The sequence below is a fragment of the Notamacropus eugenii genome, chromosome 5 (genome assembly GCF_028372415.1).
Source record: "Notamacropus eugenii isolate mMacEug1 chromosome 5, mMacEug1.pri_v2, whole genome shotgun sequence".
Classification (NCBI taxonomy): Eukaryota; Metazoa; Chordata; class Mammalia; order Diprotodontia; family Macropodidae; genus Notamacropus; species Notamacropus eugenii.
In genome coordinates, this window is record NC_092876.1 from 18,128,271 (window position 1) to 18,154,269 (window position 25,999).

A 25,999-nucleotide genomic window follows, 5' to 3' on the forward strand; every position below is an offset into this window, starting at 1 on the left:
ATGTAGCACTTTCTGTCTCTCAGGTAGAGAAATGGAATTTGAACCTAGGCCCTCTGCTTTCAAATACAGTGATTTTTCCACAATGCCATGCTATCTTTCTCCTCCAACTACTTCAGTTTACTTCTTCATTTCTTTCTCTAAATCATGAGTTAGTGTCATACTATTACAGGATTTCGAGTTGAGCAGTATCATACAGATCCTTTAGTCAAAGCCTCTCTTTAAGAGATGGAAGCATGGAGACTCAGAGAGGTCATGTGATTTGCCCCAGCTCACACAGGTAGTTCCAGAGGTGGATCTGAATCCAGGTCTTCTGCCTCCAAGTAGAGTATCTTTTTGATTGGCCACAGGACTCTACCTCATAGTCTATGGTTGAAGGATTTCCATAGATTGCTTTGGAAAGAGAAAAGATACCTTTAATCTTTAGCATGCACGCTTAAATTGGGCACAACTAGCCTAAAATGGTGGAGGGCTGCCCAAGGGCTCTGCCATTCCATTTTTTGACCCTTAGGAAGGAATTAAGTGTCCTGGATGGTCCTGGAGTGATATCCTCATTTTATCTCCAACTGTTAGACCAATCCCGGATTTTACTGAAACTCTGCAAGATACCCCCACCCCTTGGTGTTCTGTCATTATTTGTTCTGATATTTGGTCTTCCTGTGGCCAGGTCTCTGGACCCAAAGTATTAAGTGATGTGGTCTCAAAGGATGCCTGGCTTCTAAAATCATCCCATATCTGGGGATGACTTGTCTTCCTGCCTGAATCAAGCAGTCTCTGCCAGACAGTATCCTGTATTGAATCACCATACTTCTTGTGCCTGGCACATGGCAGTCCTTTCAGTCTCAGCAGGATGCTAGGCAAGGAAGTGGTTTGGAAAGAGAGCCAAGATAGAGGAAGTTGGGGGGGGGGGGGCTGGAGTACGGAAGAGGGCCTAAGTTCCACTCTTGCCTCGGGAGTATGAAGTCTTCCTCATAGGATCATAAAACCATGAATTTAGAGCTAAAGGCAAACAATAGCCCAGAGAGGTTGTGACTCCTCTAAATCATGGGAGTCTTTGGGGGCAGGGCATCCCGAAGGACAGGATTTGTCAGCCTCATGTTACAGATGTTAGGAGAGCAGCCAGTTGAGTATAGTGGTAGGAATGCAGGATAAAGTTTGCCACAACATCTCTACTGCCATTATTGCTTGGTGAAGACTTAGGGTAATTTGAATAGCCAGACAGATTTAACACTTAAGTGCTATTCTTGAGTACAGTTGAAGATCTTGCTCAGAAATAAAGAACATAGGATTGATCTGAAAATGAGAAAGTTGAGTTCTAGAAAATGAAGGGGAATTACCCAAGATCAGACAATCCATTTACAAAGGGCAATGGAATGGGACATGAGGATGCAATTTTCTGAATCCAAGTCATGGAGGATTAGGAGGATGCTGGGAACCCTCTTTACAGTGTTACCCTTGGCTCAAAGGGCCATTTGCATGAAACTTCCCATTGGTGGCTATTGATTACTCAGTGCTCTATACCTGTGTGAGGAGCAGGGCAGAGTTCATCAGAGGTGGAGAGACCTGAGCTCTTTTGGTTTCCAGTTTTGAGAGAGAATATGCATGTTTCCAAATTTTCAGGTCACAGAAATTGAGAGGAAGACTGGGAAGAAGCCAGCATGTAGAACTTTGATTTCCTAACTTGCTAAACTTTGGAGAATTTCCCTTTGTGTTACATTCAGCACTGACTCTCACAGTTCCTTCCAAAGGAAGAGCTCATTCCATCTGTAATGTCTAATGTACATGTTTAGATGCATACCTTTTCTGATTTCTGTTTTGCTATCAAATTGGATAAATGGATCTCTTTGCTATTTGCTCTGTAGTCATTGTGGAACAAGCATTTGGTAGAAAGGGGATCAAGTCTTGAATGTAGAGCTTGGGGCCCTCCTTTTCTCATTAATGAATAGCATTCAGGAGTTTACCTGAACATGAAATGTACTTCCCTAGACTAATAATATTTAAGGGAGCAGACAGATACAATTCTAGCCTAGTACCCCCTCCCTCTGAAGAGAACAGAGTAGCCAGCCTCTGGCCTCACTCTCCTGCTTCCCATCCTGGCAGGAATTTGAATCTCCCTTGGAGAATGGTGGTGAGGAAACACTAGAGATATCTATTCTTGCTTCCTTGTGAGCTATCTCTAGACAGACCCATATAGACATACATACATACATACATACATACATAAACTACATAGGTAAAAGCAACCACCACAACAACACACACACTCCTTTACAAAAGTCCATCCTGGAGCTCCTTCCTCATTATCTGCTCTTTCACTCAAACAGACCCAAACTTGAGCTGTGAATGGGACCAAAGAAATCCTCGTCCTGTCCTTCGAATTGATTGGCATGATCCTGGACGTGAGAGATTGTTCCACTGAAGGAAAAGGGAGGAAGGGGACATCAAAAGTGGAGAGTCAACTTGGGCAACTCAAGAGGACTGGGTAGGGGGTCATAGAGAGATCTAGGGGAAGGGAGGAAGGAAATGAGCATTTAGTAAGAGCCTACTCTGAACTAGGTATTGTGCTAAGTGCTTTACACATAATATCAAATTTGATCCTCATAACAGCCCTGGAAAGTAGGTTTTATTATTATCCTCATTTTATAGTTGATGAAACTGGCAGGCAGAGGTTAGGTGACTTGCCCAGGGCCACAAATCTAGGAAGTGCCTGAGGCTAGATTTGAACTCTTATCTTCCTGACTCTAAGCCCATATGTCCCCTACAACACCTAGCTGCCCTAAAAGGGAAGTGAGATAGATTGGCAGGATCATAGAGATAATGGGCAAGTAGCAAGATCTTGGGATGATGAGGTAAATCTAAGAAGGCATATTCAAGTTTCTGAAGTTCTGTCAGATATAAGGAGGATCAGACTTCTGTTTGAGATGCGGAGGGAAAAGGTACTGGCAATGGCAGAAAGGAGACACAGTGAGACTTTGTGTAAAGAACTATCCCCAAATGGATCGGGCTACCCAGGAGGTGTGGGGCCTCTGCTCACACTGGAGGTTTTCAACCAGACCCTGGAAGACAACTTGTAGAGGAGATTGTGCTAGATAGTTCTGAGGGCACTTACAACTCTGAAAACTTTTGATACTGTGAAATGATGGAAAGATAGATCCTGGGTTGAAGGGGGAAATAGAGAATCTTAGATGACACAGGCATATGAGGTTTTGAGTTAACGAAAGGAAGGGAATGGAAGGATGATGACAAGGTGATGAGGAGTGGAGGACACAGCTCTGAAATTAGATGGCTTCTGAGGACTCTTCCAAATGTAAATTCCATGACAGAGGGGTAGATAGAACCCCGATGGAGGGAATGCAAAGGCTAGTATCCCGTGGGGTACTGCCATGAGAACAGAACAGTGAGCTGCCTTGCCACATGTGCTCCCTATGGATGAATTTTTCTCCTGATTTACTTTTTATATGCGGATGCCCACTCTCAATACTGATGCTGTGTCTACTCATGATAGTACCCCTGGTTGGTCAAGGCAATGTTTTATAGAGACTTTAAAAAAAAACAAAACCAAACCATGCCATCTCAGTAAATGCCTTTTCTCTAAGCAGTTGTATCTATTGTCTGACTATTAAAGGGGAACACATTTAAGCTACAACTTAAATCTCATCAGAAAACATACAGCCATTTGCCAGACTATTATACTCCAATTCTTGATATGTCCATCTCAGGTTAGAAATTTATTCACCAAAGATTCAGAAAGAACAAACACTAGAGCGGAAAAGAATCTGGGAGCCCAGGCAGGTTCAAGCTTGCCTAGCCAAGTCCCCTTGTATCATCTAGCCACCATGTGGGCAGAGAAACCAGCAGGTTAGGTTGGAGAAAAACCTGCCCTCCCCCAACTCTCAATGCAAGAGTCAGGGTCATTTGATATCACCTCAAGAGTTGAAGGAGGATTGACCAAGCCAGAAACTCTCTCTTCTTTTAAATGACAGTTACAAGCTATTGGGGGCAGCAGGAAGAACAAAGGACCATTAAAGGCTTGCCAGGTCATGCCAAAATACAACATCCTTTCAGTGCCAGGGCATCACATGCCTGGATCACATGCCTCAAAGCTTCTATGCGGTCAGTCAGAATTGGGAAGGGCAACTCTTACCATGGTCCCTGTCAGTCAATTTATCCTTAATGGGTACCATCAATATTTCTCATGCTACTAAATTGACATGTTCAGAGAGTCCTGAGCCCCCCATACATCCTATCAGTGACATGTCCCAGCCAGAATTCAAAAGATGATTCTTCACTTGACTGAAGAGGTTGTCCCTCTGAAAGAGACCTTGGCTTTCCAAAGTGAGTCCCTTGTCAGGTTCTGTGGGCACCATGCTTATTTCTCACCAATGCATCTGTCAGGATGAAAAGCAATGCTATTACACTTGCACCATTATCAAGAGGGAAACTTTTCCAAGTACTGTTCCTCACTTCCACCTCAATCATTCCTCTCACTAGGAAAACCTCCAACTTTCTCATCTATGATCATCAATAATTGTTGGTGCCCAGGAAAGATCGTCACTCTTCCAACACCTGAATAATGATAGTATCTGCTCTTTCCTGCTCTCAATCACAATATAACCCAATGATGCAACAATGTTAATAAACGGCAACCCTTCAATGTACTTTATAAGCAACTTTATAAGTTATGGCAAAATACCCCAATGCTCTCAGGTCTTCAGATATGCTGTCTGCCACCTAGACTGGGTAATAAAAGTCACCTTGGCAAAGTCTACAGTTGGGGTAAAAAAAGTAAAAGTGTCATTTTGAAAAGGAAAGAAGGAGCCACAATGGATTCCTGCAATGCCAGAGAGAGTGTTGTCCTACTCTCCTTCCATCCCCTCCAGTCACCACCCACACAGATGGGCCCCCTGAAAAACTAGCTTAGCTTTAAGGCAAGCTATGGGCCAACCAATACTCAAACCATAGCTCACAAGCCCTTATCAGTGTGTTTTCCCCCAGAGACCAACCAGAAAATAACATGAGCTCAAAGCACAAAACATGTGCTGGCCCCTTCTTCATAGTCATTCCATCTCATGTGGTAAATACACTTAAATGATGTTTTGTCCCTCTTCAGGGTCTTTCCCTTTGAAGTCATTTTGATTACATGGGCCATTCTACCAACAAATACATTCTTTTTTAAAAATTATTTTGTTTTCAGTGTCTTACAATCACTTCCATATATTTTAGATTTTTCTTCTCCATCCTCCTCCTTCCCCACTCCCTTCCTGAGATGGTGTGCCACCTTATATAGGTTCTACACATACGTTCCCATTAAATACATTTTCACCTTAGTCATGTTGAATAGAAGAATTAAAATGAATGGGAGAAACCATAAAACAAAACATAATACAAAAGTATATGGTCTGCTTCATTCTGTGATCCATTTCCATAGTTCTTTCTCTGGATGTGGAAGGCGTTTTGCCTCAAAAGTCCATTGGGAATTTTTTAGGTCCTTGCTTTGCTTTGAAGGACTAAGTTTACCAGAAAAATTCCTCGCCCACTATGGTTGTTGCTGTGTACAAAGTTCTCCTGGTTCTGCTCCTTTCCCTCAGCATCAGATCGTATAAGTCCTTCCAGGCCTCTCTGAAGTCTTCCTGTTATAGCACAATAGTACTCCATTACATTCATATACTATAATTTATTCAACCCTTCCCCAATTGATGGGCATCCCCTTGATTTCCAGGTTTTGGCCACTACAAAGAGAGCTGCTATAAATATTTTTGTGCATGTGGGACCCTTTCCCATTTTTATGATCTCTTTGGGATATAGTCCTAGAAGTGATATTGCGGGGTCAAAGGGTATGTACATTTTTGTAGCCCTTTGGGCACAGTACCAAATTGCTCTCCAGAATGGTTGAATCAGCTCAGTTCCACCAACAATGAATTAATGTTCCAATTCTCCCACATCTTCTCCAACATTTATCATCTTCCTGTTTTGTCATGTTAGCCAATCTGATAGGTGTGATGTGGTGCAACAAATACATTCTTAGCAGTGCTACATTGGGCTGTTGGCCAGGGTAGGACTATATCTAAACCAGATCTCAAGGAACCAGTTGTTCACTTTCTAATGGATAACATAGAGAAGACATGGTTTCTCAACTCTGATTTTAATCTTCCTTTGAAAGTCAGAATAAATGTGGTAAACAGGGAGTTGAAATCTCCAAACAGCTGAGGAGATGGTAAAAGGGCATTTCAGTGCTTGCCAAGATCAGAGGAACAAAAAAGTTCTTTCCTCACGACCTTGGAACGTAGATAGTGCAAGTTTTATTCCTCCCATTTTACTAATCAAAACATTTAGTCATTGTTGTCATCATCATCAATGTGGCTCTCAATTCACGTTTATTGTCTAACTTGACTCTCATAGCAACCCTACAATGTAAATGTTATTATTGCTGTCACTTCATAAATGAGAAAACCAAGGCTAAAAGAAGCTGACTATCCCATCAGCTAGTTCCTGATCTGAGTCCCAGAATCTAGACATTATTCCACCTCACAGTTGTTCCCATTGCCCAACTCTGCCTAGCTGATACATGTAAGCACTGGGATATAGGATAGGGACTAAAATGGGGATAAGTACCATGGTGGATGGAAGGGAAGGAGACCAGAGAGAACAATTGGTAGGTGTGGATGCCTACAAATGGAAGACAGTGGCCAATTCTGGAGGGTCAGGAGTGTGTCTATCAGGTCTCAGATTCCTCATTTTATCCCTTCTCTCTTTGTACCTACAGCAACTAGTTGGAGGAGACAACTTCGCAACAGGAAGCCTGGACTAATCCTGACCTTGTACCAGTGCAACCTGCACTATTTTTTAAAACAGGCAGCATTAAGTGACTTATCCAGGGTCACACAGCTAGGAAGTATCTGTGAATAAGTATCTGTGACTTTTTATTAAGATTATAAATTTAAATAATCTGAACAATTTTACCCGGTGACATACAATTTCATATGCACAAAATACAAGAATACAAAGAGGGCAGTGAAGGGGATGTGCAACTTTTGGGTGAGGACACCATGTTGAATGTGGTCCAGAAGACAGACTGCCTGCAGACCCACCTTTTTACATTAGGTTTTTAAACTGTTGCTTCTCGGGGCCTCGATTTTCTGATCTTTAAAATGAGATGGTTGAACTAGATCATTTCTAGGCTACCCAACTGATCTCAGTCAGAGGGTATGGCCCTGGCTGGCTCTGAGCATAGCCCATGATGCACTGGTGACTTCCAGGAGGGAGGCTCAGAGAGCCCCACGGAGAGCCAGGAAGGCAACCTTAGGTAGAGGAGGGCAGGATCCCAAACTCCCTGGCTTTCCCAGCCCCAGGCCAGGGCTCTGCCCAGCTGGCAGTCTCCTTGGGGCACAGATGAATGGCTTGCAGAAAGCCTTCCAGCAGAGCAGGAGATGACCCGCTCCCTCCTCTCCAAAGCTCGAGCTTGCTTCAGGTTCATCTGGAGCACCAGTCTTTGGGTGAGGCCCTTCCTGGACCCCCTCCCCCCACTCCCACCAGTAGCTACTTGTCTTCGGAGATGCCAAGGACTGCCCATCCCGAGCCTGACACACGCAGGTGGGCTCTTAAGCGCTGGCCCAGCCCCTGGTCTCCCCCTGAAGGGCTCGCGTCCTTGGCACCCGACCCTTGAGAGAGGGCTGCTCGGGGGCACTCAGGGGGCGCACCTGCGGGACAAGCGGGGGGGGAGGGGACGAGGACGCCCCCGAGGACCCGCCTCCACCCTGGCAGGCTGTGTCCGCAGCACCTCCCTGGGGGTGATCCGCAGGGCGCCCCGCATCTCTCGTGCCCGGCCTTGGTAGACCTCGGCTTCCCCCGTGGGAAGAATGGGAAGATGGCCTTCCAAGGCCAAACCCCGTTGTGGCTCCCTCTGAAAATGCCTGCCACGGAACCAGGCCCACGCTTGGCCCCTGAAGCAGCAGGCCACGCTGGTTGGCCCGGGTCCGAGCCTGAGCTTCCGCCTCTCGGACATGGGCTGGATGACGGAGGAAGGCGCTTTGTGAACTTCGCGGGCCCTGCTCGGGAGCCCCAGGGCGCTGAGGGGACCAAGGTCAGGGAGCGGGCCCAAGGACCCTGGGCCCGGATCTGCATCGGGATCGAGTTTCCGGCCGGACCCTTCATCGGGGACCCCGGAGGGCAGCCGCGCGCGCCTGTGCCCTCACCCGGACCGAGAGGCGCGGGATAGAGCGACCTAGAGGCGGGAGATCGAGAGGAGGCGGACCCGACCCTAGAGAGCCCCTGGAGGGGCGGGCCAGAGCGATCCGCGGGCAGGAGCGCCGCGCGGACCATAGAGAGCCTGCTCTCCCGGCGGAGGCCTAGAGGCCCCGCCCCCACGGGAGGGCCGGAGGGGAACCGGCCTCCGCAGGGCCTTGGCGCCCCCCGGTGGCCTCTTCACTCCCATGGCCGCGCGATGGGGCGCCCCAGGCGGGATGGGGGCGCGGGTGACCTCCAGGTCTCAGTTTTTCTATCTGTTAAGTGAGGTTCGGGGGTCTCTAAGCACGTCCGGCCTGGCCTTTGTGGATCCACATCCCCCCTTGAGAGGCCCTGGGGCCCAACCCAAACCTCAGTTTCCCCTTCGGGAGAATGGTAGGGGGGGGCGACCTGAGAAGCAGGGGACCCAGGCCGCCCTCCGCCACTGCGGGCTGCAGTTATGGGGGACAGGAAGGGGGCGGGTCTCCGCCCAACACGAGCCCTCCAGGAGCGGATCTGAAGCCCCCGCCTTCGTACAGGAGCCTAGAGGGGCCGAGAGAGCACAGAGCGAGGGGGCTGGAGAGGGGTGGGTGGGCCGGAGGAAGCGCCCGCTCGTGGGTGTGGAATCGTGTGCACGCGGGAGCGCAGGTCTGTAATCAAGCTCCGGTGAATTCCGTGCTCCCGTGACTGACAGGCACGTGAACCTGGGCACGCGTGGGCGCCTGGGACGCCTCCCCGTGGGGGGTCGGAGAAGGGGTGCGACCGAACGCGAGAGGGACACAGATTTGAGGGAGGACGGTGGAAGGACGAGCCCCTCGTCCTGATGAGGATGAGGCAGCACTAGGGGAGGGGGCGAGGCCCTTTAGAGCACGGAGCGGGAAGGGGAGAACCCGAATAGGCGGGTCCGGGGATGCGGAGGTAAAGAAGGGGGACAGATGAAGGGAGGGAGCCGGGGAGGTGCGGGTGGAGGCCCCGAGCTAGAGCGGAGAGGGACAAGCAGGGGAGGGGGTGGAGAGAGCCCGGGGAGAGGAGGAGGGGTGGGAGGGGGCGCAAGCCCAGGAAGAGGAGGGGTGGGAGGGGGCCAGAGAGGGGGGAGGCGGAGGGCAGCGGGGAGCAAGGCCTGACCCCGGGGGAAGGAGCGAGCTCCGGCTGCAAACGAGGCTCCGGAAGGCGGGGCCCGCGCGGGTTTGGCCCCGCCCAGCCAGCCCCGGAGGGAGGGGGGCGGGCAGGAAGGCCCGGACAGCCTTCGGCGGGGAGACGCGGAGGGGGGAGGGGCCCGCGGGCCTGGGGGGAGGGGAAGGACTCCGAGAGCGGGAGGCCGCGCTGCGCCCGCTTCTGCGCCTGCGCCTGGAGAGGGTGCAGGGGCGCCCCTGGGGGCGTGTGAGTGGGCGGCGGGGAGGAGGGGGCCGTGGGAGCCTGGAGGGTTCTAGCCTGGGGAGACGTGGGCTGCTGGTGCTCGTGGGCTGGGCTGCAGAGATCTGTGGGTGCTGCTGGATGGAGACCCCACGATCTGGGGAGAAATCAGGGCGTGGGGACTAATGCTCCCCACCCCCCACCCCCGGGACCCCCCACCCCCGGGACCCCGCACCCCCGGGGCTCCGCTTCCGGCTGCAGGCACACGTCCACGCTGGGGGGAGCTGCAAGAGGAAGGGGGTACACAACCCCTGGTGGGGATGGAGACCCCCCCCAGGGAGAGGTCATGAGCTTCCTGGGTGCAGAACCGGGGTAGGGGGCCTTTGAGGGCAGCCCGGGGAGGGGGCAGGCGCAGAGCGGGGTGTGCCCCGGCACTTCTCTGGGTGGCAGCCTGAGATTCTCCCCCCACCTTTCCTCCAGTCTCCAGCAGCACCTCCTGTCCTCTGCCTGTGAACCTCTCCTCCTGGGACACCATGGACCCCTGTCCACCTAGGGCACCTCCCTCCCCAGAGAGGTGCCCGGGCTCCCCCTCCCTAGCACCCCTGGCTCCTCAGCCACCCCCAAGAGTAGGCTGCCATCTGCTGATTGATGGCAATGGTGTCCCGTATATGTATACAGTTCCTCTGGATGAAGAGCTGCCACCAAAGGAACTGGAGGCCCCCCAAGGGGAGGCAGCAGGGGGCATGGAGGCCCCAACCCAAGGCTACCGCTGCCCAGAATGCTTCCAGGTTTTTAAGAGCCCCCTTTACTTGAAGCGGCATGGAATCTCTCACTCGGACCTTCGACCCTATGTCTGTGGGGTATGTGCCAAGACCTTCAAACGCTCCAGCAGCCTGTGCCAACACCGCCTCACCCACCACACCAGGGGCAGCCGTGCCCACCCTTGTCCCCTCTGCCCACGCCGCTTTTTGGATGCCCAAGAGCTGGCGCACCACATCCGTGGTCACTGAGGCAGAAAACCCCACCTCACTGGCCCTATGAGATGGAAAGAGATGGCTCATATATCACAGCTCCCTCCATCCACGCCATCCTCAAGGGGTTCTGGGGTGTAACCTGGCTTGGCCACTCTCTTGTCCTGTGATTTTGGACAAGTTGGTGCTCTGCTCTGGGTCTCATGGTTCTCCCTTTGAAAAATGGGGGTACCTGATTCCAACCCTCCTTGTCTGACCCATTACTGGGAAGATAAAGAGGCAGACAGGAGGTACTTTGAAAGGACAGGCCAGCTACATGGAGGAACCATTTGTTACTGGGGCCTTACGCCTGTGTCTCTCCCTGCCCCACCCCCACTGTGCCTGGCACGCCATAGGTGCTGAATAAAGACTTGTTGAATTGATTGTGATTCCTTTCTGGGACTGGGCACCCCAAGGACTCTGAATCTAAGCATGGTAGCTGTCTTCTGTATGATTCTGGCCTAGTCCCTCCCCTGCCCTGGGCCTCGGTTTTCCCATCTGTAAAATAAAGGAATTGGATTAGGTAATCCTAAAGGAGCTGTGGCATACCCAGCAGGTCCCTGTCCTTTTCTGGGCTTCAGTTTCCTCTTCAGCAAAGTGGAGGGCTTGGACTTTACTAGATGATTTCCATGGGAGCTGAGGAACCTTCTCTCAAGGTGCCTTCTGTTCCTGGTCTTCCAACCTTTAGGTCCTGCTTTCCCCGCCAGCACCACCTCCTCTTCCCTCCTGTTGCAGTATGGAAACCACAACTAGTTCTTTTGACTATGTGCCTCTATCTACCCTTGAAGCCCTAGACTGCTGTGTGGTTTTCCTTCATGCTCCTCATCAAACCCAAACCATCCTCTTCTGCACATCCTTGCCAGCTGCTGGATGTGGCCTGTAAGCTTCCTGAGGTAGAATGCCTATATCCCCAGCCCCTAGCACAGGGCTCAGAAAGCATTTAATCACATGGAGATAGTATAAATCTATATGCTGGTTTCTCATACTCCCTAGCAACCCTAGTGTTCTTCCCTGATGGACTCTTATTATGGTCCCCCGGAGAGCTGTGTCCAAATCTTTTCCTTTTCCTCATTCTGTACCTTAGAATCCCATGTCATGCTTCCTTGTCTACTTTGTGGAGGAGGTGGGCCAAGCTCTCCCTTCCCATCTCAGAGCTTGGCCTTTCAACCATTCCTCTCTCATTGTCTTCTTGGCTACAAATATGCCCAGATCTCCCCATCCTTAGAAAGATTCACTTGATCCTACATGGCTCTCCCTCATCAACCAAAATTTATCAACTGCATACTAAGGATCAGATGCTATGCGAGGCTATGGGGATTGCCCCACCCACCCAAAGACATTCCCGCTCTCTAGGAGCTTACCTTCTATCAGGGTAGTTGATGTATGCACAAATAATGTAGACAGGATAAGTGTAAGTGGGAGGGGGTACAGCAGTTAGGGATGGCGGTGAGTGGAATCAGGAAAGGTATGGGGTTTCAGCTATGTCTTCAAGAAAGTTAGGGATTCTAAAGGGAAAAGCTGAGGAGGGAGCAAATTTCAAGCATAGATCATGGACAATGCCAAGGCATGGAGACAGGAGATGGGGGGCCTTGGGTGGAGAGCCATCGCATTGATTAAATACAGAGGGGTCTAAGACGGAGAAAGAGGTGGGGAACAGCCACTCGTCCCTTAACCCACCCACTTCCTCTTCCCAACGTCTTCACTTCTTTTGAGGTTGCCTCCATCCTTCCAGTGACCCACGTTTACAACTATGGAGTTATCCGTGACTCACCGCTCCTTCCCCGGGAGCTACTGCACAACATCTCTTGTGCCCATTGCCTTCTCCACTTTCAAATCTTATCACCTCTTTCCTGGTCTATCACTTCCAGTATTCCCAATCTCCAGAATATCTTCCACTCAACTCGTCCAATGGATTCATGATCTCATCCATGTGGCTGTTCCCTCAGTGATGTGGCTCCTAACCTATCTAGACCTGTGGTGCTCTCTTGTCCACATCCTTCCTAGAGGTTATAGCAAGGGGCCACCATGTGCTGGGCAAATTGTCTTTGCTTCTCAAGGAGATTAGTGGAATGTCTGGGTAATTCATTGGTCATCCTCTCTTGCCACATGACCAGCTCATGGTCTTTCTCAATCATGAAACCCTTCACTCGTCTTTGCCATATTGCCTTATCGGTCACGTACTATAGCTCACTCCTGATCAATAGGTATGTCTCCATTTCTTTCTATAGGATATTCATTTTTAATTTTTTGGAGACTTTCCATGATTTGCTCAGCTATACAACAACGGTGATGGAATACTGCTCTTTTAAGAATGGGCCTGTGTGTGTGTGTGTGTGTGTGTGTGTGTGTGTGTGTGTGTGTGTGTGTGAGAGAGAGAGAGAGAGAGAGAGAGAGAGAGAGAGAGAGAGAGAGAGAGAGAGAGAGAGAGAGAGAGAGAGGGAGGGAGGGAGGGAGGAAGGGAGGAAGGGAGGAAGAAAGAGACAGAAGAGAGACAGACGCACAGAGGAAACAGAGACACAGAGAGAGAGAAGGGGAGGGGAGAGAGAGAAGAATGGGCTTTTGTTTTATGGAGAAATTTGGGGTTTTAAGGAGCTTTACAATATCCCAGAGACGATGCAACCTGCTCTATTCATCTTGTTTGCTTCTGGCCCCAATTTGCTCTGCATGTGGAGGCAGGTGGGAGTGGGGATAAGATTGATCTCTGCCTCCTTCAAGTCCCAGCTAAAATCCCTCCTTCTATAAGAAGCTGTTCATGAACCCCCTTAATTCTAGCGCCTTCTCTGAGATTATCTCCAATTTACCTTGTATATGGTTGTTTGCATGTTATCTCCCTCATGAGACTTTGAGTTCCTTGAGAGCAGAGATTGTCTTTTGCCTCTCTTTGTATCCTTAATACTTAATCCATAGAGTAGATATTTAATAAATGGGCAGGTAGGTGGCATGGTGCCAGGCCTGGAGTCAGGAAGACTCGTCTTCCTGAATGTAGCCTTAGACACATACTGGCTATATGATCCTGGGCAAATCACTTCACCCTGTTTGCCTCACTTTTTCCCCATCTATAAAATGAGCTGGGGAAGGAAATGATAAAACACTCCAGCATCTTTGCCAAGAAACCCCCAAATGGGGCCATGGAGAGTGGGACAAGACTGAATGATCGCAACCACAATTGGTGCTTGTTGACTGACCTTCCAATTGCATATCGTAGTCTGGCCAGTTGGCCAAACTCTTGTTTAGAGGTTATGCATGTTGTCCAGGAGACTCTGATATTCTAGGGCCTGGGGCAATCCACACAACACGACTTGCAAACAGGAGTATCTGGAGAACCTCATTATCCCCAGACAATCCCCTTCCAATTTGGACTTCAAACTATTCCTCCATCGTTACCATGTTGAACGCCTTTGGAAAATGTATGTTTCCCGGATTTATGCCTTGCCCGTTACTGAGGATCAGAGATCTTTGAACAAAGTTCTCCCTGTTGTATCTTTCTGGAAATATTTATCATTTTGACATGTTCATGGGATACCCTTATTGGAGGAGAACCTTTAAGCTCATCTTTTGCTTGACTGGTCAAGTAGTTGTTTTTATTTTTCAGTCAACAATGAGTATGGAGGAAAATTGTATTCTCCATATCTTTCAGTCAGTTGCGTGATGGTCAGGTTGTAGTCTCCTGTGAAAGACCATTTGTTTCAATTTTCCTGTTACTTTCGAATATCCACAACCATCTGCCTGCTATCCTTGTAAAAAAATTTAATCTAAATGGGAAAGTAGGTGTGGAGGTTGTTAATTATTCTTTTGCTGTAAGTAAAGTCTGGATTTTTTCCCCACTTTGGTGCTTCTCCTTCTTCTGATGCTTTGTGAATTGATCCCTCAACACCCCTCCCAAGTTCATCTGCTTCAACCCAGATTTCTCCGCCCAGTTGGTCTCATCCAGCCGCTTTCCCCACCTTCTACTAGCACATCTGAGACTGTCCAATTAGAGTCCAAATGTGGTGACTCCACTGTTCTTGATGGTGATATGATGACAATCCTTGGCAGAGGTTTTTTTAAATCTTCTATCTGTTCCTTGTCATTCTGCTTATTTCAGTTTGAAATGCTGTTGGGGTAACTGTGCTTAGGCTGTTGATCGCAAATGACCCTCCAGTTCCCATCTTTGTCCTCTCATGCATGAAGCTTTTCCTACTGGAACCGAGCTGCTAGTGCTGGTCATCCCCAAACTATTTCCCATTCATTTTATGTGTGTGTGGGCGTGCATATACTTTGTATAGAGTGTATACTTTGGGTACAAATCCCTGTGCTTTCCCTTAGAATGTAAATTCCAGAGGGCAAGAGTTGCTTTTTTATCTGTGTCATCATTGCACATAGTAGGTGTTTAAGAAATTCCTGTTGATTGATTGGATCTCTAGCATAGCTTTTTAAAAACTAGTTTTACCTTACATAGGTCTGACTATGTCACACCCCACTGCGGAAAGTCTTCAGTGGCTCTCTCTGGCTTCCAGGATGAAATACTGAACCTTCCATTGGACATTAAAAGACCTTTCTCACTTGGTTCTGGATGACCTTTTCATTCTTATTTGTCACTGCTCCCCCTTACATGTTCCATCCAAAACTTCTCTCCTTTTTAATGAAACAATGCCAAGATCCTGGAGTAGTTTGCCATTTCCTTCTCCAGCTCATTTTACAGATGAGGAAACTGAGGCAAACAGGGTGAAGTGACTTGCCCTGGGTCTGAGGCTGGATTTGAACTCAGTGGGACGAGTCTTCCTGACTCTAGGCCTGGCACTCTGTCCACTGCGCAACCTAGCTGTCATTATGAGGCAATACTGCTTCTAACTGCCCTCCACCCTCTGCAGTAAGATTTTAAAAACAATTTTATGGTCTAAATCAGTGTTGCCTTTGGCTATCATATCTCTCTTTTTACCAGATAAGTCAAGAATTATTGTTTAACTAAGTTGCTTTTTAGGCTCTCTTGCTCTCTGTTATTGTGATTGATTTTAATTGATTTGCATCAGCTAAGCTTCTCTATGAAATTGGAAATTGCCCAGAATTCACCCCATACTGAAGAGAGCCCAATTCCAATGGGCTGACCATGTCTGAATGCCAAACAGACATTTTGCCTAAAAGACAATTTTAAGGAGAACTCACACAAGGCACAGAGGTCAGAAGAACCCATACAAGGACACTTTCAAGGTCTCTCTGAAGAACTTTGGAATCCATTGTGAGACATGGGAGATGCTGGCACAGGACCACTCAGCATGGCATGCCCATATCAAACAAGGTTCTGTGCTCCATAGGCAAAGCAGGATTGCAGTAGCTCAAAAGAAATGTAATATGCACAAATTTACAGACATCTCCACTCCAAATGTTCATGTGGACTATTTGTGACTGATTGTGGTAAAGCCTTCTGAGCTTGTACTGGTCTGATCAGCCACAGCTGGACACACTATGATCCCAATATAGTGATATCATTTTGGGCCTCTTACAAAGATGAAGGATAACCAGCACCACCTGGCTTTTAGTCTATGGATAAGGATTGGTTGGACCTTGCTGATCTTGAAGCTAATTTTCCATAGTAATGTTTGAACTATGGTTCTCCCTGGCAGTGTAGGGCAGAACCAGGAGCAACAGTGCCTTCTTACTCTTTTCTTTTTAAAAACATTCATGACAAGTAGTCAAGATACTTATTTATAGTTTACAATTGTCTTCTCTAGTTCATTATTCCTGATAGTTTTTTCCACCATTCTCATTTATCCCCACCTTTGCATTGAACTAATTGGGTATCAGAGGTCAATACTGTGGCCTCTTCTCTCTCTCATTAAACTCCATCCCATATTTAGAAAAGCTCCAGTTATAGACTAGCTTGATATGCTATAGATAGCTCCTAAGGCATGACCAAGTTTCAGCCAATCCCAAGTGTATTCCCTTGGAACACTGGAAATTCCAAGGACTTTTGCACTTAGCCTAAAGCCTATGACTGATTAAATTAATGAAGGAAGGAAGCTTTTATTTAGCACTTACTTGGTGCAAATCACTGTGCTTACCTTGGTAGTGTATTTTCCAGGGATATACACATTGATAATGGGGTTGATGCACGAATTGCCAGAGCTAGCTCAGTGTTTGGAAGGCTCTGAAGAAAAGTTTGGGAGAGAAGAGGTATTAGACTGACTACGAAATTGAAAGTCTACAGAGCCATTGTGCTGACCTCATCATTATATGCTTGTGAAATGTGGACAGTATCAGCGCCATACCAAGAAACTGAATTGCTTCCATTTGAATTGTCTTAGGAAGATTTTGAGGATCACCTGGCATGATAAGGTACCAGACACTGAAGTCCTTGCTCGAGATGAACTGCCAAACTATGCTTCAGAGAGTGCAACTCTGATGGGCTGGCCATGTGGTTTGAACGCCAAATATACGCTTGCCAAAAAGACTATTTTATGGAGAACTTGTATGGGGCAGGTGATCATATGGTGGCCAGAAGAAACAATACAAGAACACTCTCAAGGTCTCTCTCAAGAACTTTGCATGTGACTGTGCAACATGGGAGACACTGGCAGAGGACTGCTCAGCATGGCATGCCCACATAAGGAAAGGTGCTGTGCTCTTTGAGCAAAGGAGAATTGAGACAGCACAAAGTAAACACAGGATGCACAAATTTGGGATATCCACCCCAAATATTCACATGGACTATCTGTGCCCAACCTGTGGTAGAGCATTCTGAGCTCATATTAGTCTGATCAGTCACAATCAGACACACTGAAATTTCACTTTGTAATGGTGATGTCATTTTAGTCCTCTTTAAGATGGACAACAACCAACCAACCAACGAACTTGGTGCAAATCGCTGTGCTAAGCACTGGAAATACAAATTGAAAAATCAGTCACAGTCTTGACTCTTGACTATCCAGAGTTCCCATTTTAACTGGAGAGACAACACATATAGGTTTCATGCAAGACGGATGGCAAAGTCTCATGGTCTTTAGGGGGCAGCAGCAAAGCAGATGGTGATATTTCTTCTTTATAGTAATTTACACTGTTAAATCCCATCAGTTTGCCTGTTGATCCTCTCATTGGGAGATCCTCGTCCAATGATAAATGGCCAAGCCCAGGGCTTGCCTACCTTGTATTTGGTAGCTGGTGGAGATGGCTGGTCCCTTTACCATGAGAACTGTTTTCCGAGTTGTGAGGGTTTGACTGGAAAGAGGATCAGTGCTATAAAGGATATTGCTATGCCCCAGTCTCCTGTGTCCACGTTGCCAGCTGGTAGCAGTTGGGCCAGTAGATGTTGCTTGCAGTGTTGAAGAAGGTGCCTGCCTGGCAGCTTGGGCATTGTTCTTCCCAAGACTTTTGGGCTCAGGGTTTGAGGGGAGATGGTGGTCAAGGTGGTGGTAGGGGTTTGACTTCCCTGGCATGTGGGGCTTCCTGCCTCTCCCTTAGGGTGCCTGGCTAGCCTGACTTGCTGATACTGTTGGCTTGCCCTGTTCTCATGTGAAGAACAATCAGGGGAGCCTTGACCTCAGAGCTCATGTTCCATGCTGAGGTGCCATGGTTCTTCCAGGTCATTTGGGGCAGCACCAGGTGTCAAGAACCAGGGAGCCGCCAGAGCCTTGGCTCACCTTCGGCTCTGAGGTCTATACCCGCACTTGTGGGAACGCCATCCTGGCATCGGACAAGGTGTGGTTGGGGAACCTTTGAGTTCTGGGAGCCAGGCTTAAATCTCCGTAGTCATGTTCTACCTGGGACGGTGGGCGTCAGTCCATCTCACTGCTTCATCAAAGAAGCCTTCATTGAATCCCACCATCAACCAGGCACTGGTACCCAAAAGTCAAGCAGCCACTTCTCCCTGGGGATGTCCAGCCCACTGGGGCCTCACTTTCCTCATCTGTAAAGTGAGGGGCATCCTTGTCCTGGGGTCCGGCCCCGAGGTCTCAGTTCCACCTGGTGCGGCGCGAGGCTGGGACAGGCCCTGATCTCCAAGCCCAAGGAGGCCCCGGAATCCTGCTCCCGAGGGCCTCGGTTTCCGCCCGGAGCGCTTTCCGGGAGGGCCCCAAAGCGTCCGGCGGCTCGGGTCCCCCTCCGGCGGCCGATCCTCCAGCGGCAGGTACCTGCCAGGGGAAAGCTAGGAGAGGGGAGGGGGCGGAGGCCGCGCGACCCCCCCAGCCAGGGGAGCATAGAGGGGGGATAGAGGGGACGGGGGGGGGAACGGAGGCCGCGCGACCCCCCCCCCCCAGCTAGGGGAGCATAGAGGGGGAGGATAGAGGACGGGGGGGGGGAACGGAGGCCGCGCGACCCCCCCCCCCAGCTAGGGGAGCATAGAGAGGGGGGGATAGAGGGGACGGGGGGGGGAACGGAGGCCGCGCGACCCGCCCCCCCCAGCTAGGGGAGCATAGAGGGGGGGGATAGAGGGGACGGGGGGGGGGAACGGAGGCCGCGCGACCCGCCCCCCCCAGCTAGGGGAGCATAGAGGGGGGGGATAGAGGGGACGGGGGGGGGGGAACGGAGGCCGCGCGACCCCCCCCAGCTAGGGGAGCATAGAGAGGGGGGGATAGAGGGGACGGGGGGGGGGGGAACGGAGGCCGCGCGACCCGCCCCCCCCAGCTAGGGGAGCATAGAGAGGGGGGGATAGAGGGGACGGGGGGGGGAACGGAGGCCGCGCGACCCGCCCCCCCTAGCTAGGGGAGCATAGAGGGGGGGGATAGAGGGGACGGGGGGGGGGAACGGAGGCCGCGCGACCCCCCCCCAGCTAGGGGAGCATAGAGAGGGGGGGATAGAGGGGACGGGGGGGGGGGAACGGAGGCCGCGCGACCCGCCCCCCCCAGCTAGGGGAGCATAGAGAGGGGGGGATAGAGGGGACGGGGGGGGGGAACGGAGGCCGCGCGACCCCCCCCAGCTAGGGGAGCATAGAGGGGGGGGATAGAGGGGACGGGGGGGGGGAACGGAGGCCGCGCGACCCCCCCCCCCCAGCTAGGGGAGCATAGAGAGGGGGGGATAGAGGGGACGGGGGGGGGAACGGAGGCCGCGCGACCCCCCCAGCTAGGGGAGCATAGAGGGGGGGGATAGAGGGGACGGGGGGGGGGGGGGGGAACGGAGGCCGCGCGACCCCCCCCCCAGCTAGGGGAGCATAGAGGGGGGGGATAGAGGGGACGGGGTCGCGTGGGGAGGGGGGGAAACAGCAGCGGAGGAGCGGACTTGAGGGAGGCGCCCCCCCCCCCCCCCCCCCCCCCCGCCCGCTCCGAGTGCGGGGAGGGCACACACATCTCCAGTCCCCAGGACGTGGGGCAAGGCTCTTGCCTGCGGGAAGGCTTCTCGGAGCTTGAGGGGCAGCGTGGTGGGGTCCGGGGGTCACCTGGTCTGATCCTTGCACCCTGCAGACCCGCAGACTGAGTTCCAGAGCCGGGCCAGGCAAAAGACCCTGACACACGATCCAAAAACTGGGCCTCGGACTCCAACCCCACTGGGGGAGTCCGTGCTGGGTACAGAGGGACAGAATGCCAGCCCTTGAAGGCAAAGACCCTTTTGTTTTTGTCTGTGTATCCCCAGCACAGGCGTGCAGCTTAATGCATGGTGTTGAAGGACTTAATAAGTAGTGGTTGGTTAGATTTTAATTGAGGGGTGACATGAAAGCAGATTGTGGAGATAAGACCAGATGTGATGGACATTGGGAGAAAGTGCCAGCTGCCTAATTCAGCTGAATACACCGGACAGGAGGGCAGCTAACTTGGATGCAAGGGAACCTTGCATGCCAAGATCAGGGGTTCCTCTTTTACCTGCTAGGTCATGGACAGCCACTGATGTGTTTTTAACAGAGGAATGATGTGACCACAGCTGCACATTCGAAAGGTAGAGTGGATGAAAGAACATTTATTATATTCTCTGGTACTTTGGATACTGTAGACAAAAGCAGAGACATTCCCTGCCCTCAAAGAACTTGTATTCAAATGGAAAGAGCAACCAGTTTGGAAGGTGAAGGCCTGCCTTTGCCACTAACTGGTTGTGGTACCTGAGGCCAATCATATTCTGGGCCTCAGTTTCCACTTCTGTAAAATGAAAGGATGGGACTAGATCTCTAAGGCCTTCCATCTTTCAGTCGTAATGGTTTTCTAAGATGATTCCTAGAATGTGTGGAATTGGATGGAAAAGCTTAGAAGTGTTTGCTATTGTTAAGCATAGTACCTTGTGTTTAATAAATCCTTGTAGATTGATTCCCAGATACGCTCTACCCCCAGTCCTTGCTCTCCCACATTCACAGTGGAACTAGGGGAGAATCCACTTCTTGGATAGTTCATGGCATTGGCTTCCTGCCCAGTGCTAGGCCGAGGAGCCCATAGGGCCCACTCTGGGAGGGGAAGCTACCGGAGGATCCCACCCCCAGTTCCATTTGTGGTCCTGGGGGCAGATGGGAATGAGCAAGACCGTAGGAGAGATGAGTCAGTGGTGAAGGATGGTCATTCCAGCTCTTGACTCTGTTGAGGATGAAGAGACTATAGAGAAAAATGAGGCCTCTAGAAAAGGGAGAATGGGAAGGGAGATGAAAGGGTGTCAGAAGAGGGGATTGGGAGAACCTGGAGAGGGAAGTGGGAAGAGACAACATGGGGTGGCCTTTTAGTTGTGAATTAGGGGAGAAAAACCCTGAGGGTGGGAAGGATTGAGCTCAGAAGGCCTTGTAGAAGCTGAGTTGTCTTCATTTGGGCAACAGAAGGGGATCAAAGTTGGGGAAGCTCTTTGGATATGGAGACCATAGAGTTAGAGGGACATGGGATGGGGGAACGCAAGGGGGAGCAGGCCAGACCCTCACAAACAGAACTAGATCAGTGGTAGAATGGAGTGGATATGGCAGGGCCCAAGAAGTGGAGGGGCTAGGAGAGCCAGGGTTTGAGTAGAGGAGTGTGGGGCTTTGGGGGGGCACAAGGAAAAGAAGACAAAGGAGCAGACTTGAATATGGCATCTGCTCTGTAGGCACTGGGTGATGTTTGGCCTCAGTTTCCTTCCTTGCTATCTGGGCCCCATCCAGCACCATATCTTCTGGCCCTTCACTTAGCAATGGCAGTCCTCAACCCTTGGCTGAGCCCGGTCTTGGCTGAGCCCGGTCTTGGCTGAACCCCATGACATGTGAGAGTTCATCCTGGAGATGGGTTCCACAGAAAAGGGGATGGGATGAGCAAGTCTTCATCCCTGCTGGCAGAGAAGTGGACTGGGAGTTTGGAAGGGACATAGCAGAAACCCTAGGAAAGAGAAACATGGTCAGTTTGGGCATGGGCCGTGCAGGGCTAAATTGTCCTAACTACCCAGAGTGGGTGGTGCTTAGGGATGGAGATCTGGCCTTAGGGCCTAAGGGGAAAGGCCCCAGGAGGGGTGCATACTCTGATTGTGGGTGATGGGGAGCCATGGAGTCTTCCCAAGCAGTCCACGGAGGGTGGAAGAGATTCAGGTCTTGGGGCGTGTAGGATGGACTGAAGCAAGAGCAGAGGCAGGAAGGGAGGTGGGGGATGGGAGTCTAGGCAGAGGGGACCTGGGGAGGCATTAACGCCTTTTCTGTTGTCGTCTGTCATCCTGGCAGGCCTCCCCAGTGCCAGCTATCTGTCCTGATGCAGCTGTTGCCTCCGGCATCCCTCATCGTCTCTGGAGAAGGCCATGGACGCCCCTCGTTCGAAGGCAGCCTCTTTTCCCAAGCCAGACCCTTCAACCTCTCCTGTGTCACCTTCCCCCAGGCTGGGCCGTTTCCTGCTCATTGACGCCAATGGGGTCCCTTACACATACACTGTGTTGGTGGAGGAGGAGGCATCCCGGACAGGTCCCAAGGGGGAGGCGGCCAGAGGTGAGCTTGGCCCTAGCTGCCCAGCAGCCCCTCGGAAGGGCTACTGCTGCCCTGAGTGTGGCCGGATCTTTGAGAGCCCCCTCAGACTGCAGAGCCATAGGATCTCCCACTCCGAGCTCAAGCCTTTCATTTGTGGGGCCTGCGGGAAGGCCTTCAAGCGCTCTAGCCACCTGTCCCGCCACCGAGCCATGCACCAGCCCGGGGGCAGCCGGTGCCATGCGTGCCCTCTATGCCCACGGCGCTTCCACAATGCCGGAGAACTGGCGCAGCATTTCAGGGGCCACTAAGTGGTGAGGGAAGTGTGGTGCAGAGCCTGACTAGGCATAGCCTGCCAGCCCAGACAGCAGGCCAGAGCGCCAGAGGGAGGCAGCGGACCTGGGTTCGAATTCCAGCAGCTGCTCCCTGGGTGTTCCCGTGGCTAATTCCAGGCCTCGTTTTCTGCTCCCTGCAATGGGAGGCAGGCTGAGGGAGAGGGGGTTGCAGCAGATGCTCCCTGAAGTCCCTTCCAGCTGTAGATCTGACCACGTGGGAGACCCTCCCTTCTCAGCCTTCAGAGACACGGGGCGGGAGGCCCCTGCCAGGCCTTAGATACAGGGCTCGGAAGGGCTTGGGGGTCCCCCCTGCGAAGCACCAGCTGGGTGAGTGACCCCGGAACGAGACCCTTGGGCCGTTTGTGGAGGACTTGGCCAGAGCAGGATTGGAATCCTGGACGCCCGGGGCTCGAGGTGGAACCCAGCCCGGCCCTTGAGCCTCAGTTTCTTGTTCTGTCACTTAAGGGGTTGGAGACGAGATCCTCTTGTGGTGGAGGGGACTTAATCTTGGGTCCCTGGGTTTGTATCTCTTTCCTTTCAATAAACGCTCCTGGACCTGACGTCATTCACTTGTGGGCGGGACAGATGCGCGCATGCGCAAGACTGCGGGGGTTGGTCGGGGTGGGCAGACCCTTCTGTGCACTCGGAACCTTCCTCCCGTGGACGCGGCTTCCGGTCGGAGCTCTTCCGGCGGCTCGCGCCCCGCCCCCTTACTTGCTCCCTCCCGCCGCCCCCCTCGTCCATCCGCGCCCCCTCCCATCCCCCCGACGCCGCCAGACCCGGGGGGGCGGCCAGGTCTGGACCTCGTACCCCGGCCTCGAGCCGCTGCACCGAGTAGGGCGCCGGGCATCGAGAGGGCGGGTGGGGCTAGAGGGGCCAATGGGGGGGAAGGGAGGGAGCCGGGTGGGTTGGAGAGGGGCGGGGCTAGGGAGGGCTGGGGGAGGGGAGCCCTGGGGGATGGAGGGGGCGGGGTTAAGGAGTTCCTGGGGGATGGAGGGGGCGGGGCTAGGAAAAGTTGGGGGAGGGGAACCCTGGGGGGGATGGAAGACCTGGGGGGTGGAGAGGGGCGGGGCTAGGGAGGGCTGGGGTCGGGGGAGAACCCTTGGGATCGCCCTGGGCAGGTGGGGGCACCTCGAGAGAGGGACTGAAGCGCCCCTCCCTCCCTGTTGGAAGGGGGCGGGGCAGAGAGGGATGGTAGAGAGGCCTCTGAAGGGAGAAACTGGAGTTCAAGTTCTTAAAGTGGGTTCAGGTTCCACCTGGGCTCCCGTCAAAATATTAAGGAGTGGGGGGCGGGGGGGGGTTGGCTGAACTTTTAGGTCCCCATCATCCTGAGCTCCATGCTGGGGAGGAGCGTCCCACAGTGGGACTAGATGGGGAAGGGGGAGGGGACCAGGGCCCGCCTGACTCAACTTCTCGGCAGAAGGGAGGGTCCAGTAGAGACTGGGACCCGAAGGGGGCTTGGAAGTGGGAAGTTGGGAGCAGCGAAGCGCTGACTGGGTGACCATTCTCTCTGCAGGCCCTCCTCGTAGGCGTGGCCAGTAGTGGCCATGGAACCTCCCCCTCCCCAGGCGTCCCCCTCCCCTGAACCAGGGCCCTCGTCGACTCCCGAGGCCCCGGGACAGCCACCCAGGCTTGGCCGCTACCTGCTCATTGACACGCAGGGCGTCCCCTACACGGTGCTGGTGGAAGAGGAAGCCGCGGCCCCCCCAGGGGAGGTGTCTGCGGGGTCAACCTCCCGAAAATGCTACAGCTGCCCGGTGTGTTCCCGGGTCTTTGAATACTTGTCCTATCTGCAGAGGCATAGCGTCTCGCACTCGGAGCTCAAGCCCTTCGTCTGCGCTGTCTGCGGGAAAGCCTTCAAGCGGGCCAGCCACCTGGCCCGCCACCGCTCCACACACCGGGTGGGGGGCGGCCGGCCACACGCGTGTCCCCTGTGTCCCCGACGATTCCGAGACGCGGGGGAGCTGGCCCAGCACAGCCGAGTGCACTCGGGCGAGCGGCCCTTCCAGTGCCCTCACTGCCCTCGGCGATTCAGTGAGAGAAATACCTTGCAGAGACACACTCGGAGAAAGCACCCGTGACGGGGCTGGGGAAAGGACCCGAGAGCTGTGGCCCACACGCTCCCCTCCGTCTTCGGGGACAGGGGGCTGGGACCAAGAGCCGGGGTCTGCACTCAAAGCCCTTGGCTAGTCATGACTCTGGGCCTCGGTTTCCTCTCTGAAATGAGGGGGTCAGACTAAGACGACCTCTTACGTCCCTTCCAGCTCAAGTTTGTACCACTGACACACAGACAGACTTCCACAGCCTCAGAGGCGCCTTTCCCAGGCGGTGGCTAGTCCTTCCTGCCCCAGAGGGAGCACTTGGTGCAGAGTTTGAACCTGACTCGGTGGCTGGAGACGGGATGCTGTCTTCTCATGGTCATTTCTGGAGTCTTACAAGCTAGAGGATCCTCACTTCCACCCCCCACCCCCCCAGGGAAGCACTGGGCTGCTGTAGCTGAGGATCCCCTAGAACTGACCCTGGGGGGAGATAGGGACTCTCCTCTGTCTTGTGCGGTGGGTGTTGTGGAGGGGCGCCCCCCAGGGCTACAAACCAATGAGCGGAATAAATGCAAAGTGAGTTTTCAGTGAGGAGCCTCAAGGTTGGTGTTTGAGAAGGGTCCTGTCCCCAAATATGGGTGGCTGGTCCCCAGCTCTTCTGCCCAGGAAGGGTGGGGTCACCTCGGCATCCTGGCTGTGCTCTGAGAGCCTGTGTCCCCTTCTCCCTGGCTGGGACCCAAGGGCTTGGATAGGACTGCTGGAGCCCAACATGGGGACTGGCCATGGGCTTTAACATTGCGTTTTCGGTGGGAGTTCTTGGGGGTCTGCTATTAGGTAACGTGGGAAAGAGGGCTGGATTCAACCCTGCATCTCCCCAGATACTCACACCTCCCTATTCAGGAATCAAAGAACAAATGAACTTCCATTTATTAACCGCTCCCTACGTGCCACACGGTGCTAAGCTCGGGGGACACAGATGCCACAGCAAGGAAGGACTGGGGCCCCGGAGCAGAGGAGAGGCAGCCGCGCCAAATGCCCCTGGACCTGGCACCGACGTGGGCGAGGAGCCGCCTCCGCGAGAGGGAACCTTAGGTCAGGTTGGATGCGAACATCTCCGCTCAGCCTGCAGGGCGAGGGGATAGGGTGTAAAACGCTGCCACTGGAGGTGTGGGTTCGAATCTCGCCTGGGAGGCGACCGTGCGCCTCAGTGACCTTCACGCAAGTCCCTCGCCCTCTCTGGGCCTCAGTTTTCTGCTC

General features: G+C 52.4%; 3 protein-coding genes across 4 annotated transcripts; all 3 read left to right on the top strand.

The window, feature by feature from the left end:
* The first annotated feature begins 8,319 nt into the window (after window positions 1-8,319).
* Window positions 8,320-10,963, top strand: LOC140503579 (uncharacterized). Its single transcript, XM_072607711.1, has 2 exons — window positions 8,320-8,865; window positions 10,051-10,963. The coding sequence occupies exons 1-2, from the start codon at window positions 8,427-8,429 to the stop codon at window positions 10,578-10,580; spliced, it is 969 nt and encodes a 322-aa protein (XP_072463812.1). The 5' UTR covers window positions 8,320-8,426; the 3' UTR covers window positions 10,581-10,963.
* A 7,628-nt stretch (window positions 10,964-18,591) lies between these two features.
* Window positions 18,592-23,263, top strand: ZNF580 (zinc finger protein 580). The gene is given in 4 exon segments (XM_072607709.1): window positions 18,592-18,678; window positions 20,352-20,417; window positions 22,135-22,179; window positions 22,181-23,263. Coding segments are annotated over 2 exon segments (516 nt in total). The 5' UTR covers window positions 18,592-18,678; window positions 20,352-20,417; window positions 22,135-22,162; the 3' UTR covers window positions 22,680-23,263.
* A 79-nt stretch (window positions 23,264-23,342) lies between these two features.
* Window positions 23,343-25,329, top strand: ZNF581 (zinc finger protein 581). Of its 2 annotated transcripts, none has more exons than XM_072607707.1 (2): window positions 23,343-23,537; window positions 24,220-25,329. In XM_072607707.1, exon 2 carries the CDS (start codon window positions 24,251-24,253, stop codon window positions 24,782-24,784), a length of 534 nt encoding a protein of 177 aa, XP_072463808.1. In that variant the 5' UTR covers window positions 23,343-23,537; window positions 24,220-24,250; the 3' UTR covers window positions 24,785-25,329. The 2 variants fall into 2 exon arrangements, with proteins under 2 accessions (XP_072463808.1, XP_072463809.1); XM_072607708.1 differs by having other exon boundaries at window positions 23,388-23,498.
* Window positions 25,330-25,999: the final 670 nt, after the last annotated feature.

Coding starts and splice junctions, on each gene's coding strand:
- LOC140503579 (XM_072607711.1), top strand. CDS start 8,427: ATGGCCGCGCGATGGGGCGCCCCAGGCGGGATGGGGGCGCGGGTGACC. Junction 8,866..10,050: donor GTGTGCACGCGGGAGCGCAG/GTCTGTAATCAA, acceptor CCTTTCCTCCAG/TCTCCAGCAGCACCTCCTGT.
- ZNF581 (XM_072607707.1), top strand. CDS start 24,251: ATGGAACCTCCCCCTCCCCAGGCGTCCCCCTCCCCTGAACCAGGGCCC.